A 15,324-nucleotide genomic window follows, 5' to 3' on the forward strand; every position below is an offset into this window, starting at 1 on the left:
GGCAGTTTTTGAAGATCCCTGGGAAGGGAGACATCACAGTCTACTGGGCAACCTGCTCCAGCAATTGATTATTTTCAGACAAAAGTCTTTCCTGACAGTCAAATGGAGCCTCCTGTGTTTCAATTTGTATGTCCACTGTTTCTTGTCCTGTCACCAGGCACTACTGAAAAGAGACTGGCTGCATCCTCTTTACAGTCTACCTTCAGACACTTATCAACGCATTTAAGATCCCCCCTGAACCTCTTCTACTCCAGGCTGAACAGTCCCAGCTTTCTCAGCCTTTCCTCACAGGAAAGAGATTCCAGCCCTTTGCTGGACTCTCAGCAGTAGCGCCATATATAGTAGCTCCATAAATTCAGCTTTTGCCTGCATTCAGTATCCTCATGTCTTTGAGAAATAAAACCAAACAACTATAAGTACTGTCATTAGTGTTAAGATAGCAACCAGAGAATCATCCTTTTGGGGTCTATAGGAACAACAGTGCTATGAAACAATATAACCTCTAAACGAATTATCACATTCTCATGCCTCATGCTTGTAGGTACGTGACTATGCAATCACTTCAATGACAATGAGCATTTTGTGGCTCAATATCAAACATGCACTATAAAAATTCACCCTGCGAAGTCTCTTATTTCAAAAATGGGAAGCTGAAAATAGCTTTAAGCCAGGAGAAAAGAAACCTGCAATTCCTCAGGCATTCTGAGCAATGCTATGAGTTGTAATTGAAAACTCCCTCATGCAATGTGACCTTGTTTGAATTAATTGGGTTTTGGAATTACTGCTCAATAGTTCAGTAAATGTGGAATTCTCTTACATTTACTCATTGCCAAGCAGAGTCCTAGTGGCTGAGAACAGTGAAATGCCCAAAAGTGCCATCTCTTCAGAAAGCTTTGGTTTAATAGCACGAATTAGTTGAGAGGGAGTGCATATACAAATAGTCAGAAAGGTTTTTTTAATGCTACGTTTTTGTGAAAAATGAGGCAAATCATTGAAGTGGATTGTGCTGGTCACTTAGGGTGAGACTTCCTAACTGACTGTAGCACTTCAATTCCTGCATATACAATATGTATAGAGTCTTCTTTTGAAGCCATCTCACATTGTCTATGAAAGCAATACTCACTGAGCAGATATCCCACCTGGGAGATGGGCTTCCTGAGAAGTGAGCTAGAGATGCAGCGTCTCTCTGAATGAAGATGAAAGTGCTTTACACTATATATAAAACCTCTATCAGGAGAGACTTAGTATGTCCTCCACAGTCTGGAGCTGAGGACATCCATCTGAATGGCCAGAGGTGTGAATTCCAATTTACTCTCTGAAATTGCTCCTGTGACTGGGATTTCAACATGTGCTGTTTCACTACAGAAGATCCAAATTGGTAGCTCCAGTGTTTTTCCAACTCAGTATTTCTGAATTCATGGCAAAACCAAACAAAATCAACAGGAAAAATGGAGCAAACATTCAGAAATATTCTATAACATACAGAGTATGTCATTTACAGGACTATCTCTGCATGTAGGTCATGTAACAAAAATGAGATGATCTTCTCAGATGAAGTGGAAAGAGAGAGTAGTTAAGATTTTCCACATCTCCTTGTTAGCCATGATGTCCTACAACAATCCAGAGTTGTACAATGCTATGTGAATTACTTTTCAGTGCGATGGGTACTGCTAAAGTGGGATAAAGTGCCCTGTGGCACTGCTTCCTGCTAGCAGGCTCTTATTCTCAACAGGACTACATGGCTAACACTCACTTATGTACCAAGCTGGCAATACTGCTGTGGTCATAGAATCGCCAAGAATGGAAAAGATTTTCACAATCATCCTGTCCAACTATCCACCACCAATATTTCCTCACTATGCTATGTCCCTTAAACCACATCCCATGGTCCTACAGGTCACTTGTGCACTTCCCCACAGCACTCTGCTGCACCAGTCAGGCATTACCAGTAAGGAGCCTTAAAAATGACATATGACCATCCAAATATACCTATGCAGCAGGGAACTGAGCTGGTACTATCTGGAAAAGCAATTCAGATTTCATGCACTCCTGAAAAGTGAAGCATGTCTTGCAAGAGCAATATGTAAGGCAGTAGTAGTCAGGATGACTCCTGCACTTTATGGCCTCCCATTCAGGAAATTAGATGTTGTCTGTGATGGAGGGATGAGGTGGGAGGCAGCAGCAGCTGGAGCTGTATTTTCTCAGCTGTGCATATGACAGCTGTGACTGGATTCAGTTCAGAGACTGAAAAGATACTGTCATTTGGGGCTTCTAACATGAAGTATTTTTTATCGAGTTCATTATCTCTTTACAAAATGAGACAGGATGGACAGAAATGCTCTAATCACAAAGAAATATGATAAGCCTCTGCAGGGGTCACACAGAGCCCGCTTCCAGCTTCCAGCATGCTTCCAGCACTGGCTGCCCCACTGCACTGTCACTTGTCTGGTTCATTTACACCTGGTGTAGGTAGTGAGTGCTCTATGCCTTGTCACACTCTCATTTAGAGTTCCATACACAACTAAACTATGTGGGTCTGCAGAAAAGTTACGTACTCAGCATTTGATTCTACCAATGAGCCATCTGATTTTCTCTGGAAAGTTGTACACACTTAAGAAGAGCTATTGGTAATTCTTTTTCCATCTATTAGCAAACGTTCTTAACAGAGCCCACGAATAACACCCCACATAATATTCATTACAGCTGCAACCATTCCACCTTCTGGAAGCTGTTCAAACATCTAGGAGAATTTTCAGAAAATGCATGCTGTAAATATAGATTCCATAGGTTTATAATTGAGCTCATAGATCAAATATTATTTTTATTTTAGATTTACATTTTTAGTTACATGAATTAATTTTTCGCTATGCCTGGGTGTTACGATTTGATTGCTTTACAACATCGATAAGAGGCGGCCATGACCTATATCACTAAAATTTCAAGGAATAATTAAATTGCACTGCCTGTCAATTTGCTAAGGAATTGCTTTAGTTTCTTTGCCAAGAAGAGTCTGTAACATCAGAAGCTAAAAGGGAATTAATGCAATGTAATTTTCCTAAGAATTCAAAAGCTGAATTGGAATTGAAAGCCGATGCGAAACTTTGACCTTTTTGACATTTATTTGAATGAAGCTCGTATAAACATTAAATATCTGCTAATGCCATTTTCATATTTCAGGCAACTGCTTTTTTTACAATTTTCAGAGAGGAGTGGAGAAATAAGAGATTTTTTGAACTACAGTAATAATAGGAAATGAAGCATCTCCCTCTGATGTGGCAAGGGCTGAAGAGAGAAATATGGAAGAGTTTACCCCAGGGTTTTATAAACAAGAACTTATTTGGCAACTGAAAATTGCAATTAAAGTGAGTCACATAATCCTTACTCTTCTTTTAGATCAGATAAATATTTGTAACTCAAATATTTATTCACCATGAAAGCTGAGGACAGTGGCGCAGAAATAATAATTTGAATACAGAACCACACTCAGAACTGTATACAGTTCATAGGCTTCAAAAGAGTTTTGGCAGGGCTATGCATCTCAAATCATCATTATTTTTGAGATCTTTTTTCTTCTCAATGTCAATATCACTTCACCACAACAAATAAGAAAGATTAAATATTTGGGCAAGAAAATCCATCTGATAAGTCATTCCCAAAATGAGACAAAGCCATGAGTGAAATGAAAGTTATAGATTTCAATACCTCATTATTTAGCCAGCAGACTGCTAATCAATGCTAAACATTTTTCATAAGTATGAAAACTCCAGGATGAAAACATGTTTATTGCCTAATCTAGTTATTTTCCCAAACATATTCTATTATTCAGCTTTGTTACTCCTGAGAGAATAATTTCTTTTCAGCTGAGAATTTTAGGCTTATCTGACGTATATATTCAAGACAGCTCAGGTAAAAACCAATTATCTTGATAACCAAAATAATTCTGAAAATATTCCGACTCGGCAACTACAGTCAGATATCAAAATAAGTATTTAGTTCTGCCCTTTGTCAAAGAAGGTTTCTTCATAAAATGATCACATATCACTGTAAGACAAAGATGAAACATTAGTCTCTGGGGTAGCAGTGAAGACTCCTTTTATATCATGTATCATGATAGCATTTCTATTAAACAAGGGACTGAAACGTCCCTAGAGGTATCACTGTAAGTCACAGCTCCTGATTTTATGCAAAGTTATATACAGAAATTAAAATGCTATATTGAAGATAAAATAACATTTTATACTGCTTCTGGAATACAGATTTCTGTTATTCAACCTTAGTTTACTTCCTCCTAACAATCTGTTATGTAACGTGTGTCAAGCAAATAATTTCCAAAGTATTTCTACATGACACATTTTGAGCTATGTTCTCACCTTCCACAGATGAGCAGCCTGTACTGCAATTTAATGGTGTGTTGCAAGGTCAGCATCATGTTTAGGAACTGTCACTAACTTATTTGGAAGCACAAAAGTGAATTTGGAATCCCTTAGCAAAGAATATGTATGATAAGTATTTGTTATAAATTTTTTAGTAATTTTCCTTCTTTCTGTGCAAACATTTGTCTACCTGTGTTAAATACTGATATTCTAAAATGAATACAGCCATCCTTTTTGCTAAGTAACAAATAAGATAAAAGAAAGTTTCAACAAGAATATTAAAGATTCTAAAAATGAATAATACAACAACAAATGCTAATGGTTACTGAAGACATCATGTTTACAATTCAGTCTATTGATACATCTGGTTATGCCTTTTTCTAAAGCAATGTTAATTGCATCTAAGTCAGTTAGACCAAGTATTTAATATCTTGCTTCTATTTTTCTTTTGGTACTACTTTTCTTTTGGTACTATAAGGACCTAAATTAAGATCCTTATTGATCTCCCTTATATTTATTGTTATATAACAATACACAAATGATGTTTTTGTACATACAATTTTGTATTTGTACTTGGAAAATAAATGAAATAGAGGTCAAATTAAATCTGTGCTGAAATTCATCTCCACTGAATAATGCACACGGGAACCTCCCCAGAAGGAGCTTATTCCAAGCTGCAATAGCACAACTTTTGTAAAAAAAGAATGCTGGTATCAGACATCACTACACAGGGAAGTTATTTCCAGTGTCAAATATCCTTTTACGAAAGACTAAATATTTTTACATGCAGGAGAGTGGAAGGGACAGTGTAGATTTGCTTACCTGTGGTTGACCTGATAGTTGAGGTGATGTTGGAAGATGCCATCGCAGGTATACATTCATCATCTTGGGAATAGCCTGCCTGAATGGCACGCAAGTAACTGTGGCTTCTTGTTCGGAAACATCCAGGGAGGTCAAGGGCATCCATTGCCTGAGCTTCAACTTCACTAAACACTGATTCACACACCGATTCAAATTGCCCATTAACCTCTGCTTCACTCATCTGAATAAACAACAACAATGCATTTGATTTTTGACTTGCTTTTTTGTGATCATCACGGCCTCAACATCTCAAATGGACACCTGTACATTGATGAAGAACTGTTTTAGCAAATAGTTAAAATTTAGTAATCCCTTCTGATCACATTTACATTTTTTTATAACTTACATCAGCTGTTTATATGTATATAGTAAGCACATCACACATGCCATACAATTAATTTTATGTTTAGTATCTTCTGGCTATTCAAAAAACTATAATATATGTTTTCAATGGAAACCAACAAGTCTAAGATCACAATGAGCTGACAGAATTCCATGTTCATTGGAGTTGGACTAGATCATCTCTAGGGGTCCCATCCAACCCTTGTAGTTCTGTGTTTCTGTCAGCACTGGGGAACAGAAATTAGCTACACTAATATTAGTTCTCAAAAAGTGAGGGTGGATTGCCTGAGCACTTATCAGCAAAGTTATGCATCATGTAGACCTGCTGCACAGGTTATTTTCTTCCTCTCATTATGAACGGATGTATCTCATACTTGAAGTTCTGTGAGTTCAGAGAAATATTGCATCTACTTGTGCCCAAAGCATGTGAAATAATATCTATTCTTCAAAACAGTGTGGAAAGTGTCCAGATAAGAAAGTAATGCTTGGACCAGCCTCACGTGAGAAGGGCCCTAAAATAAACTCTCATTTCTTAGTTACTGGTTAGCCATTTGACCACTGTGTAAAAATGAGATGCAGCCGTGAGTGCTATCTTTCCTTTAGAAGCGTAATTTTAAGTCTGACAGTTCCATCATAATGCTTGTGGAGGAACCCATATCAGAGTGCACCAGAAGCGCCACGGACACCACCTACCAGCCTGGACCTTGGGAAGGTCTCCACCTCACCCTCCAGATCCTCACAGGGCATAGATAGAAGCCAGCAAGACCCAGTAGGTTGGGTGTGATACAAAATTGAACAGTTTTAGGTAGCTTTCATGATTAATAGGTTTTAGGAGGGCTGCCCTGGGGGTGGGAAGCTCTTTGTAAGAAATTGTATTGAGTTGTGGAGATGAGTGTCTAAACACTACATAGATCCTTTAAACAAGTTCTATAAAGTCAGTCCAGACCGGCTCTAACTGTATGTGAATAATTCCCAATTTTTATCAAAACCAGATTAAAAGCTAAACACTAGACAGACATGCCTCCTGATGTGTCTTCCTGAAAATAATTTTTTAAAAGGGAGTGCTAGAAGTCAGAATCAGTATTAAGACAAGGTAAAATTAGTAGCGTCAGTTAACAGCACGTCTAGTTGATATTACTTCTTCTGTATGGGTGACAAGTGCATTTTTCATTATTACTGTTCCTAGCACATTATTCATTATGGAAACAGTGAGTGCAAATGTTTCAAATGTTCTAGGATTTTGATTAAGTAAATGGAAATTTCATACAGAACTTCTGATGATAATTAATAACTGATATTTTAATTTCATGTAAGACATTTCGGCTACTAAATCTTCTCTGAAAGGAATTACATTACCCTTCATAAAATTTGTTTCTAATAAAGTTAAGTAGTCTAATGCAATCTCTAAAAGATTGAAAAAAAATCTTACACTGAAATATTTTGCATACATCATTCATCAGGAAATTTGTGGTAATGTAGTCCATAAACTCAGTAAGTCCTAAACACTTCCTTCATGCTAAGGTCACTGACTGGAAAAATTAAAAGTTTTAAACTTAAATTACAAATGTAAACTATGGAATCCAGCATCTTACTTGACTGCATCCTTGGTCAAAAGTGACAAAAAAAAAGAAAAAAAAGAAAAAAATATCTCATGAAAAAGGACATTAGAAATATCACAAATGATACAAACTGCTATTATGTAGATGGGACAACAAGGTGATGGTGTCATAGAAAAGGAACAGAAGGAGGCAAAGGTTCAAAACCTTTTGTTTTAATGCATTTACTTCATGTAGTACTTACTAAATGCTTTTATTACTAATCTGGAAACAGAGAGCAAGTTAGAAAGTACATTTTTGGCAAAAAATTATGTGGGTTATTGAAAACTGGAAAAGAAAGAATCATATCAAGCATGACTTGGTTAATTTGTCTAACTGCAAATTAAATCTGTTGAGGACATCTTACCAGGTGATGTGCATTGTATTGGAATGAAAGACTTGAACCTCTACTGAAACCAGCTAGTTGTTACAGTTCAGTGAACACCTCTATACACAGAGATGGTCAAAAAGGCAGAAGACATTAGTGTAGTTCTATATCATAGCATTATCTTAGTGACAGACAACAGCCCTTTGCTTTGAATGCATTTTTGTTTTTTTTTTTTTCAAAAATAGAGTTTAATAAACATAGAAAATAAGCAAACCAGGGCAATGAAAACAAAGGCATGAAAATGATGAGACAGATTCCACAAGGGAGCTATGAAAAGAAAAAGGGTTTGGAGAATGACTGACTGACAGTTTCTAGTGCCGGTATGTGCTATATGAGATTATAGTTAGATTTATCTCACATAAATTGAGGAACTTGACTGAAGGGCATTAGTCAGGCAGCTAATACCTCCCAGTGCTGTACAGTCTGGAGAATGACAAGCACTTCCAGAGGGCTCTCAGCCCACTTAGGGTGTGCACTGTCCTGGAAGAAACTCTTTCACTCCATTAAGTTCAGAGGAAGATCTAGTTGTTGCCTCAGTTAAAAGCCTCAAGTAAGATGAGCTGAATCCAGGCCTGAATAGTCATGCAATACAAATTGAATGTGAATGAGTTCAAAAATTGCTTTAAAAGATGTATATTTTCTTAACATAAGCATTGCACATAATTAGCTACTATACCCTTAGGTGCACCATGAAATGCTCAAAGAAAAGTAAAATACGTATCTGAGAGGAGGGCAGGGTCCTACTCTCATGAAGCATCACGGGGAAGAAATGTCACAACCAAAGAACGTGAGGAACATTGGAAATTGTATGTAAAGTACTCTGTTAAATAGAATATCCACATACTTTATAAGGCTGTTTGCAGTTCAGGCCTGATTCAGATCTCACTTCATGATGAGTTAGTACTAAATAACAAATCTAAAAACAGCAGAATGGAAAAATGTCGCCTTTCCCGTATGTAGAATAATTGATGAGACTTTTTCTTTGACCCAAGAAGAATGAAGGGATTGAATTAAAAGATGAATCACTGCTCCTTTGGAGCATAATTATTTTAATCAATATTTTAATCTGGCAACCTACATTTATTGAAATCAGAGTGGTATTTTCAGAGGATAAATTTTATAGGAGTGTGCCTTTTATGTCGTCTGCATCTTCTTAAGTATTTAATGCGCACTGAAACTGAAAATATAAGTATTTGTTGGTTTTTTTTTCTGAAAAAAATAAGTGGAAAATGTTGTTGTGTGTTACTGTGTCCTTTTGCTTCTAGTACTGAATATTTTTGTTGAAATTACAACCAAGGGTAATATTCTTTAGAACCAAATTACTTTGACAATCCATATCCTCAGTCTGATATTACTTCAAACAAACAAAAATCAACTATAACCATCCACTACCAGCAACTCTTGCATCTGTGATTAACCTAAAAGAAAAGTTACAACAAGAATTTCCCACCTGACTAACACAGCTGGCCTGACTGAGCGTGCTCACTGCTCTCATATAGCTCTGATTCCTTGAGCGAAACTTTGGGGAATTGTAGTTTGCAGAGGGATCCAGGTTGTGACCCCCAGGCACGTCACTTGCAGTTTGAAGGTAGCTCTGACTACAAAGGAAAGAGGAAGAAAAAAGGAAAGGATGTAAAACTACAGATGGAATCAATTAGGACACTAAAGACAGTATTTTGTACATGATTCATAAATCCATTCCCCAGGGTCAAAAATCTCTCTCTGTAAAGCATCATAGATCTGCTGTAGTAAATGCTTTGACACAAGCAGAGAATGTCTGCAGTTCTGCTACCTGAAATTTTAAGTATCTTTGCTGTATTTAAACATCATCAATCCTCCCGACTATTAACACTGAACTTTACTCAAACAGAATGCATAGGTCATCAGAAACAAGAAACAGAGCTAAAGCATAAACCAAAGTAACAAAAAACATCTCATAGAGATAACAAAATCTGTTATTTGTTATCTGTTCTTCATCAAGTGCTAGGCTTCAAAAGACCTTTTATCTTTTTACCAAAGATCAAAATATCTTCTGTTCAGTGCAAGATTAGTAAGGGATTCAGAGCACCTGCGTAAAGCTCCAGAAATGCTATTCTTGCAACACATCTCCCCGTTTAGTGGACTGGGACCCTAACACCATACTGAGTACCTTCAAATGCTTTTGCTACAAGGCTATGTTAGTCTTCATGTTATACATCAAATACATTGATTAGCTATCATTCTGGGAAGGTAAAGGAAGTAGAAGAAAAGAACTGTACTTTGCTTTGAATACAGAATTTAAAAAAAATTGAAAGTTATGAACAACGTTTATCTGAGACATCAGAAGCTCTAAAAAGCCATATTTTAGGAGTCATATGTCACTTCTCCTTAAACAGCAGTGCACAAAGTTATGAATATTTCAGAAAATTTGGGTTTTCATGTAGTAAATAGGCAGCGCTTAATGGTAGTTTTAACAATTCCTTAAAGGTAGCTTTAACAAAAACACAGTTTCTGTGAAAAATGGATCTGTGCCAGCGAAATATCTATCAGTACTGGCAATGCACTTTGAGTCACTCAGTGCAGCAGCAGCTGTGATATGTGCCAGGGCTGTTGGGAATTTCCCCATGGAAGGGGAAGTTTCTGCTTTGGAAGGACCAGACCGCTCCAGCAAATAAAGCCACAGGTTCCACTCCAGGTGCAAAGTAAGGTATAAACCATGACTTGGCTTCTTATGTTTATGAAATTTCAAGCATGACCATAGGCCAGTGCTTAGGGATGGATTCATCAGACTTCCTTGAGGAGTAGGCCTAGATTTGAGCAATCCACGAAGAACACTCGGAGGAATCTCAGGCCCTTTGTCGTGACTTTGACTAGAGCAGCAAGGAGTGTTGAGTTCTGGCTCCCTGTGTGGCCATTTCCTTTGATGTCAGACATGTAAGATGACTCAATGTCCTTCACATCACCAGCTGCGAGAACAGATGGGATTTACAGACCTCCTGACCTTACACTTGGAAGATCTACTCTGAATTGTTCCATGTGTTATTCCTGCCTTGGTCATCTCAGGCTCAGCACAGACAGCTTTACTTCCTTGGGGCAGCTATCTGCTTCTCTACGATGGGCTGCCTGCTTCTTCTTCTTCAAAGAAAAAGGAAATGTCATTTACTTAAATTTTCATGCGAGGCAGGCTTTATTTTCTGAACTCTTAAGACATTTCCCTGGAAGCTATACTGTTTTTTACTTCCTGATTTTGGTTGCTGCCTTTCATAGAATATCTCCTTAACTTCAAGACAGAGGTAAACTGTGTAGAAGCTATGCTATATCTGTTGAATCAAAATGAAAATGTATGACACTGGTGCAGGCATCTGAACGTTGGCTAATTAAATCATTACTGTCAAAATGACTTGCAGATTATGGTAAGTCTCTGATAGAGGCTCTGATTTGATTTTAGATTATGAAAACAGGAACTGTAATCACCTTTTTTGTTCCCATTGGTGTGAAGACAAATATAACAGATTAGGCAAAGTGATACAGAGCCTACCTGCCCACATTAAATTGTTGGATGTAACAACACCTTTTTTCCTTTGTAGGCATCAGGCTGATGGTTGTCACCTGCTTTGTATCATCTTGATTCTTTTTATATGCTTTACTAAATCTGCCTAGTATTGTTAATGTAGTATTTTTCAGAACAGTTTGATAAGTCACATCTGGACCTTCTGCTTGTCATCAGATGATAAAATCTTGGATTCTGAGCTCAGAAGCAGTTTATGAATGAAAGGAGTATTTGAGGTATTTGTTAAAACTAGGGCAAAATAAAGAAAGAGGCAAAATAATTAAATTGTGAATAAATAATTATTTTAACAGCTATTTTAAAAAATGAATTAAACTGGCTCTTAATAACTGGTTCCTTCGCTAAGTGATTTTGATGAAAAATAGTATTTCTTTATGGAGGTACTGGTTCCTTGTGAAGTATTACTATCATTAAATACAATCAACAATGTTTACAACAGTAATTTGTGAGAAGAATAAGCCCCATATGCCATGGTACTGCCAAGCAGCTGGGTTTTGATCTATGAGTTTGGACATAACATGGTAGTTAAATAATTTTTCATTTATCAGAGGAAAGCAATTTATTCATAGGGCTCTAACAAAATAAAAGAAGTGTTACATATATTAGAGTGTAAAAGCAATTTCACATTTCTTCAGTTAATACTTTGAACTCCTTTCTGTTAAAAAGAAATGATTAATTTTCATTTTTAAGATATACATTCAAGTTAATCCTCTAGGATAAATGTCTCAATGCATAGTAAAACTGGCGGTCATGTTATAACCATGATCCAGAAACATAAATGCTTTAAACACAAGTTACATAGATATATTTTTTTCAAATATCATTACCCATTGCTCAAAAAACTTTCATGATTACCAATAATGCTATAAGATCATATGTGACATTGGTAAAAGCTAGCTTTTTAATGGCAGTCACTCTGTTTATAAACTCAGCTACAAATTTCTTGACCAAAATACCAAAATGTTCCAAAATACCACAGCTCTATCAACTTCCATATAAGAAAATGATTTTCTTTTATGCTCTGCAGTAGATGGCATTATCAGCTAATTGCTGATGAAGACAAGCATGGACATATAAAATGGTTTGATAGTTCATCTCCAGGGCCACAAAACAAATGCACACATTAACATTAAATAGGTGACTGCAAAGTTTGGTACTATGGAAAGAAAGGAAGAGACTAAAAGCAAAAATTAAACTGATATGTCAGCCCACTTTCCACTTGCTTTTCAAAACAGACAAGTCCTTATGGATTCCTCTTTAAAAGCCTCTTTGTTTGTTTTTTTTTTTCCCCTCAAGGGTTGCCTTCCCTTTACCACTGGATTCAGAGAAAGTCCACAGAAGCTAGGGGGGAAATCTTTTTTGAGACGTCTCTTAGCTGAAAGCAAGGTTCAAAGCCTCAACAAACTTTTGGGTATAAGGAAGTCCTACGAACAGACACTGCAGCTCCTGACAACATCTACTCTAAAAGGAAAGCGTTAGGAGTCCCAGTGAAGATAGCCAAATTTGCAACAGCACTTTCAGTACCAGGCAGATTGTGTGAGTGTATTCAGGGAAGACAAAATATTGTACTATAACAGTCAACTATAGCATGGCATGCTCATGTGGGATAGTATACCTGGTAGTATATCTGATAATACATCTCATATATATAACCCTGACATAGAGTGAACGAGGAAGAAGTTAGACTGCATATTCAAACAGAAAAAAAAAAGTAGATGAAGAATAAGGGAAGAGACAACAGTCCAAAAAAAGAGTACTTAGAAGTTTCTAGAAGTCTTGCATTACATCCTCCCTTTTTTTGCTTACCTCTAGCCTGAAAAGTCTCAGGTCTCTATATCCAGACCTCATATGCCCTGCAGCTCCTATCTGAAAGCTGCATTTTCCTTCAGCCCCCGAATTCACATATACAAAAAAAACACACATTCAGCTCTCCTCTCTTCTTGGTCAACCCAGATCCTACTCCTTCCTGCTGCTTAGACTCCTCTCAATTCCCAGCCCACAGTTCTGTTCAAGAGCTTTCAAAACATCATCACAGAAGCCAGTAACCTCTGTTACTTTAGGCCTAAAAGCTACAAGGTATGCTGAAAAAGAAAAAAGAAAAGGAAAAAAAGACATTTATGACTTTCAGAAAACACATTTTCTTCTGTTTATCCATTTCTTGTAGCTATCTTTAAAAGGACTCCAAACAGTAAAGATGTAGGAAGACACTTAAGTTTACTTATTGTGAACAAAAAGCATTAGATAGTATTTAGATTAGATGGAGGAGCAAATCTAGGTCCCCTTATCTTTTTTACCCACTTATCCTGTTGTAACCAAGACTTGAAAAACTAAAGGGTATTTAGAACATGCTTTAATAAATGGAACAGTCATGTAAGCTAATGCAATAACTGCAGTATTGCTAATGCAATAACTGCAGTAAAGCATTAGTAAGGGAAGGAATCTTATTTCCTCATCCTTAGCCATCTATTATTTAGCCATTTATTTCCTCTGTTAACAGCATTTTTAAGAGGAGTAAAATTGTTTAAGTTACTTTATACTAAATAACTTCCTTTGTTCTTTTTCCAGAATTTCACTGTTCTACCTAACTTTTGTAAAGTTTAAATGCCTGTGCACTGTGCCTGAAGCAGCCAAACAACTTCAGCATGAATTGCTGGCCGATTCGTGGTGTTCTTGCTGTGGTCTTTACTACACCCTAGCTGTGGTCTTTGCACCACTCACTTGGTTTGTCACTTTGTGCAGCACTGAGTAAACGCTTTGTCATCACTGAGCTCAGATGCTGATGTGACTCTTTTTTTCCACAAGCCTGTGTCATTGCTATATGACTAGCATTTCTGCAAACTGGACTTATAGCATTCAGTACTGTGCAGTGACTCATTTAACAACTGGATGTTCTGCAGAAGGGATGTCTTTTGGCCATTTGGCTAAAAGATATCTGATATGCATGACAGGAAAGGCATCTGATATGCATGATAATAAAACATTATCGTTTTCCTTTTAGGACACCCTGAAATTCCAGATTGACTAACTGACTTGGTCTTAGAGTTTATAGCTATGCCAGAGTCCATGTAAAACAAACAAATCCCTTAATGTCTACCAGCAAATTCATATTGCTGGCAGCAGTACTTGACAGTGGAAAAAAACACATTATATGCAACCTGAGAAAGGGTTCTTGGTCACATTTTTCTTGTGCTTATCTACCTGAATATTATTTACTAATGAGCAATTTATATCATATACTTTGTCACAGAACCAATAGGCTTTGTTTAAAAAAACACGAACATAATGCCAACCACACAGCAAATGTGATAAATCTGTCAAGTTTATTCCTCCATCTACTCACATACTTTCAAGATAGTGATCATCCCATAGAATGTTCACCTTCCAGTGCACCTTGGGTCAAGGAGATATCAAAAGTGAATTAATGTCTTCACAGGCCCTTAAAAGTTGCAGTAACAAAATCACCTTATGATTCTGGAAGGGCCTATCAAGTTTATTAAGAGAGCATCGGATATAAAGAAAGTCCGTTTTCCATCAAATTAACTTTTGGAATTGTAATATTCGAAACCCTCACATTTTTATTTGCATGATCATGCTTGCTTTTGCCAGAAAATCTAAGAATGAAAGGGAACATTAAGGCAGGTACAATCACCTCTGTTTAAATCAGCACATGCAATTCAGAAGTATCATTCTGGAACAAAAAGATAAAATTTGTAGACTTCATCTCGGGCACCTAAAAGGCAGGTGCATTAGGATTAGCAAAGTAGCGTAAGTTATCAAAACCTATTTTATTGAGAGATTTGCATTTCGATGGATATTCATTCCTCTATCTGTATTATCTTAACTATGTCTCAGTAGGTACGTGAAATAACTCATCAAACAGAATCTAATGATTAAGCTTAGCTGGCAGCACCATTGTACAGCAGCTGCGAGTCACACTGCGTCTCTGTGGATCCCTGCTGAAATCAATAGAGTTCTGCACAGGGGCACAGATGTGCCTGCCTACAGTGCAATGGAGAGCTCTGAGCATAGGCATTAAGTCTGATTCTCCCTTTGGAATAATGCAGTTATTCCAGTTCTTTGAAAAAGTGAAAGTACACATAAATTTGGAGAATTTATTTGCAGTGAAGAATTTTCTAATATTTGTCAGACTGGAGTTTCTCTTTGATCAGTGACAGACATTAGTATTTGGGCCAAAATAAATTTTTAAGAGACCTACGC

At 36.9% G+C, this 15,324-nt stretch overlaps 1 protein-coding gene across 1 annotated transcript in view; it reads right to left on the minus strand.

The window, feature by feature from the left end:
* The window catches only part of DLGAP2 (DLG associated protein 2), a gene marked incomplete at its 3' end in the record, with an annotated part of 367,470 nt that overhangs the window by 42,647 nt on the left and 309,499 nt on the right, over positions 1-15,324 (minus strand). Inside the window, exons 7-8 of the mRNA XM_079532930.1 lie at positions 9,010-9,157; positions 5,196-5,415 (exon numbers count right to left, since the gene is read on the minus strand). Coding sequence (XP_079389056.1) covers positions 5,196-5,415; positions 9,010-9,157 — 368 coding nt within the window. The remainder of the gene's footprint in view (positions 1-5,195; positions 5,416-9,009; positions 9,158-15,324) is intronic.

Source organism: Tetrao urogallus (assembly GCF_951394365.1).
Source record: "Tetrao urogallus genome assembly, chromosome: 2".
NCBI lineage: Eukaryota > Metazoa > Chordata > Aves > Galliformes > Phasianidae > Tetrao > Tetrao urogallus.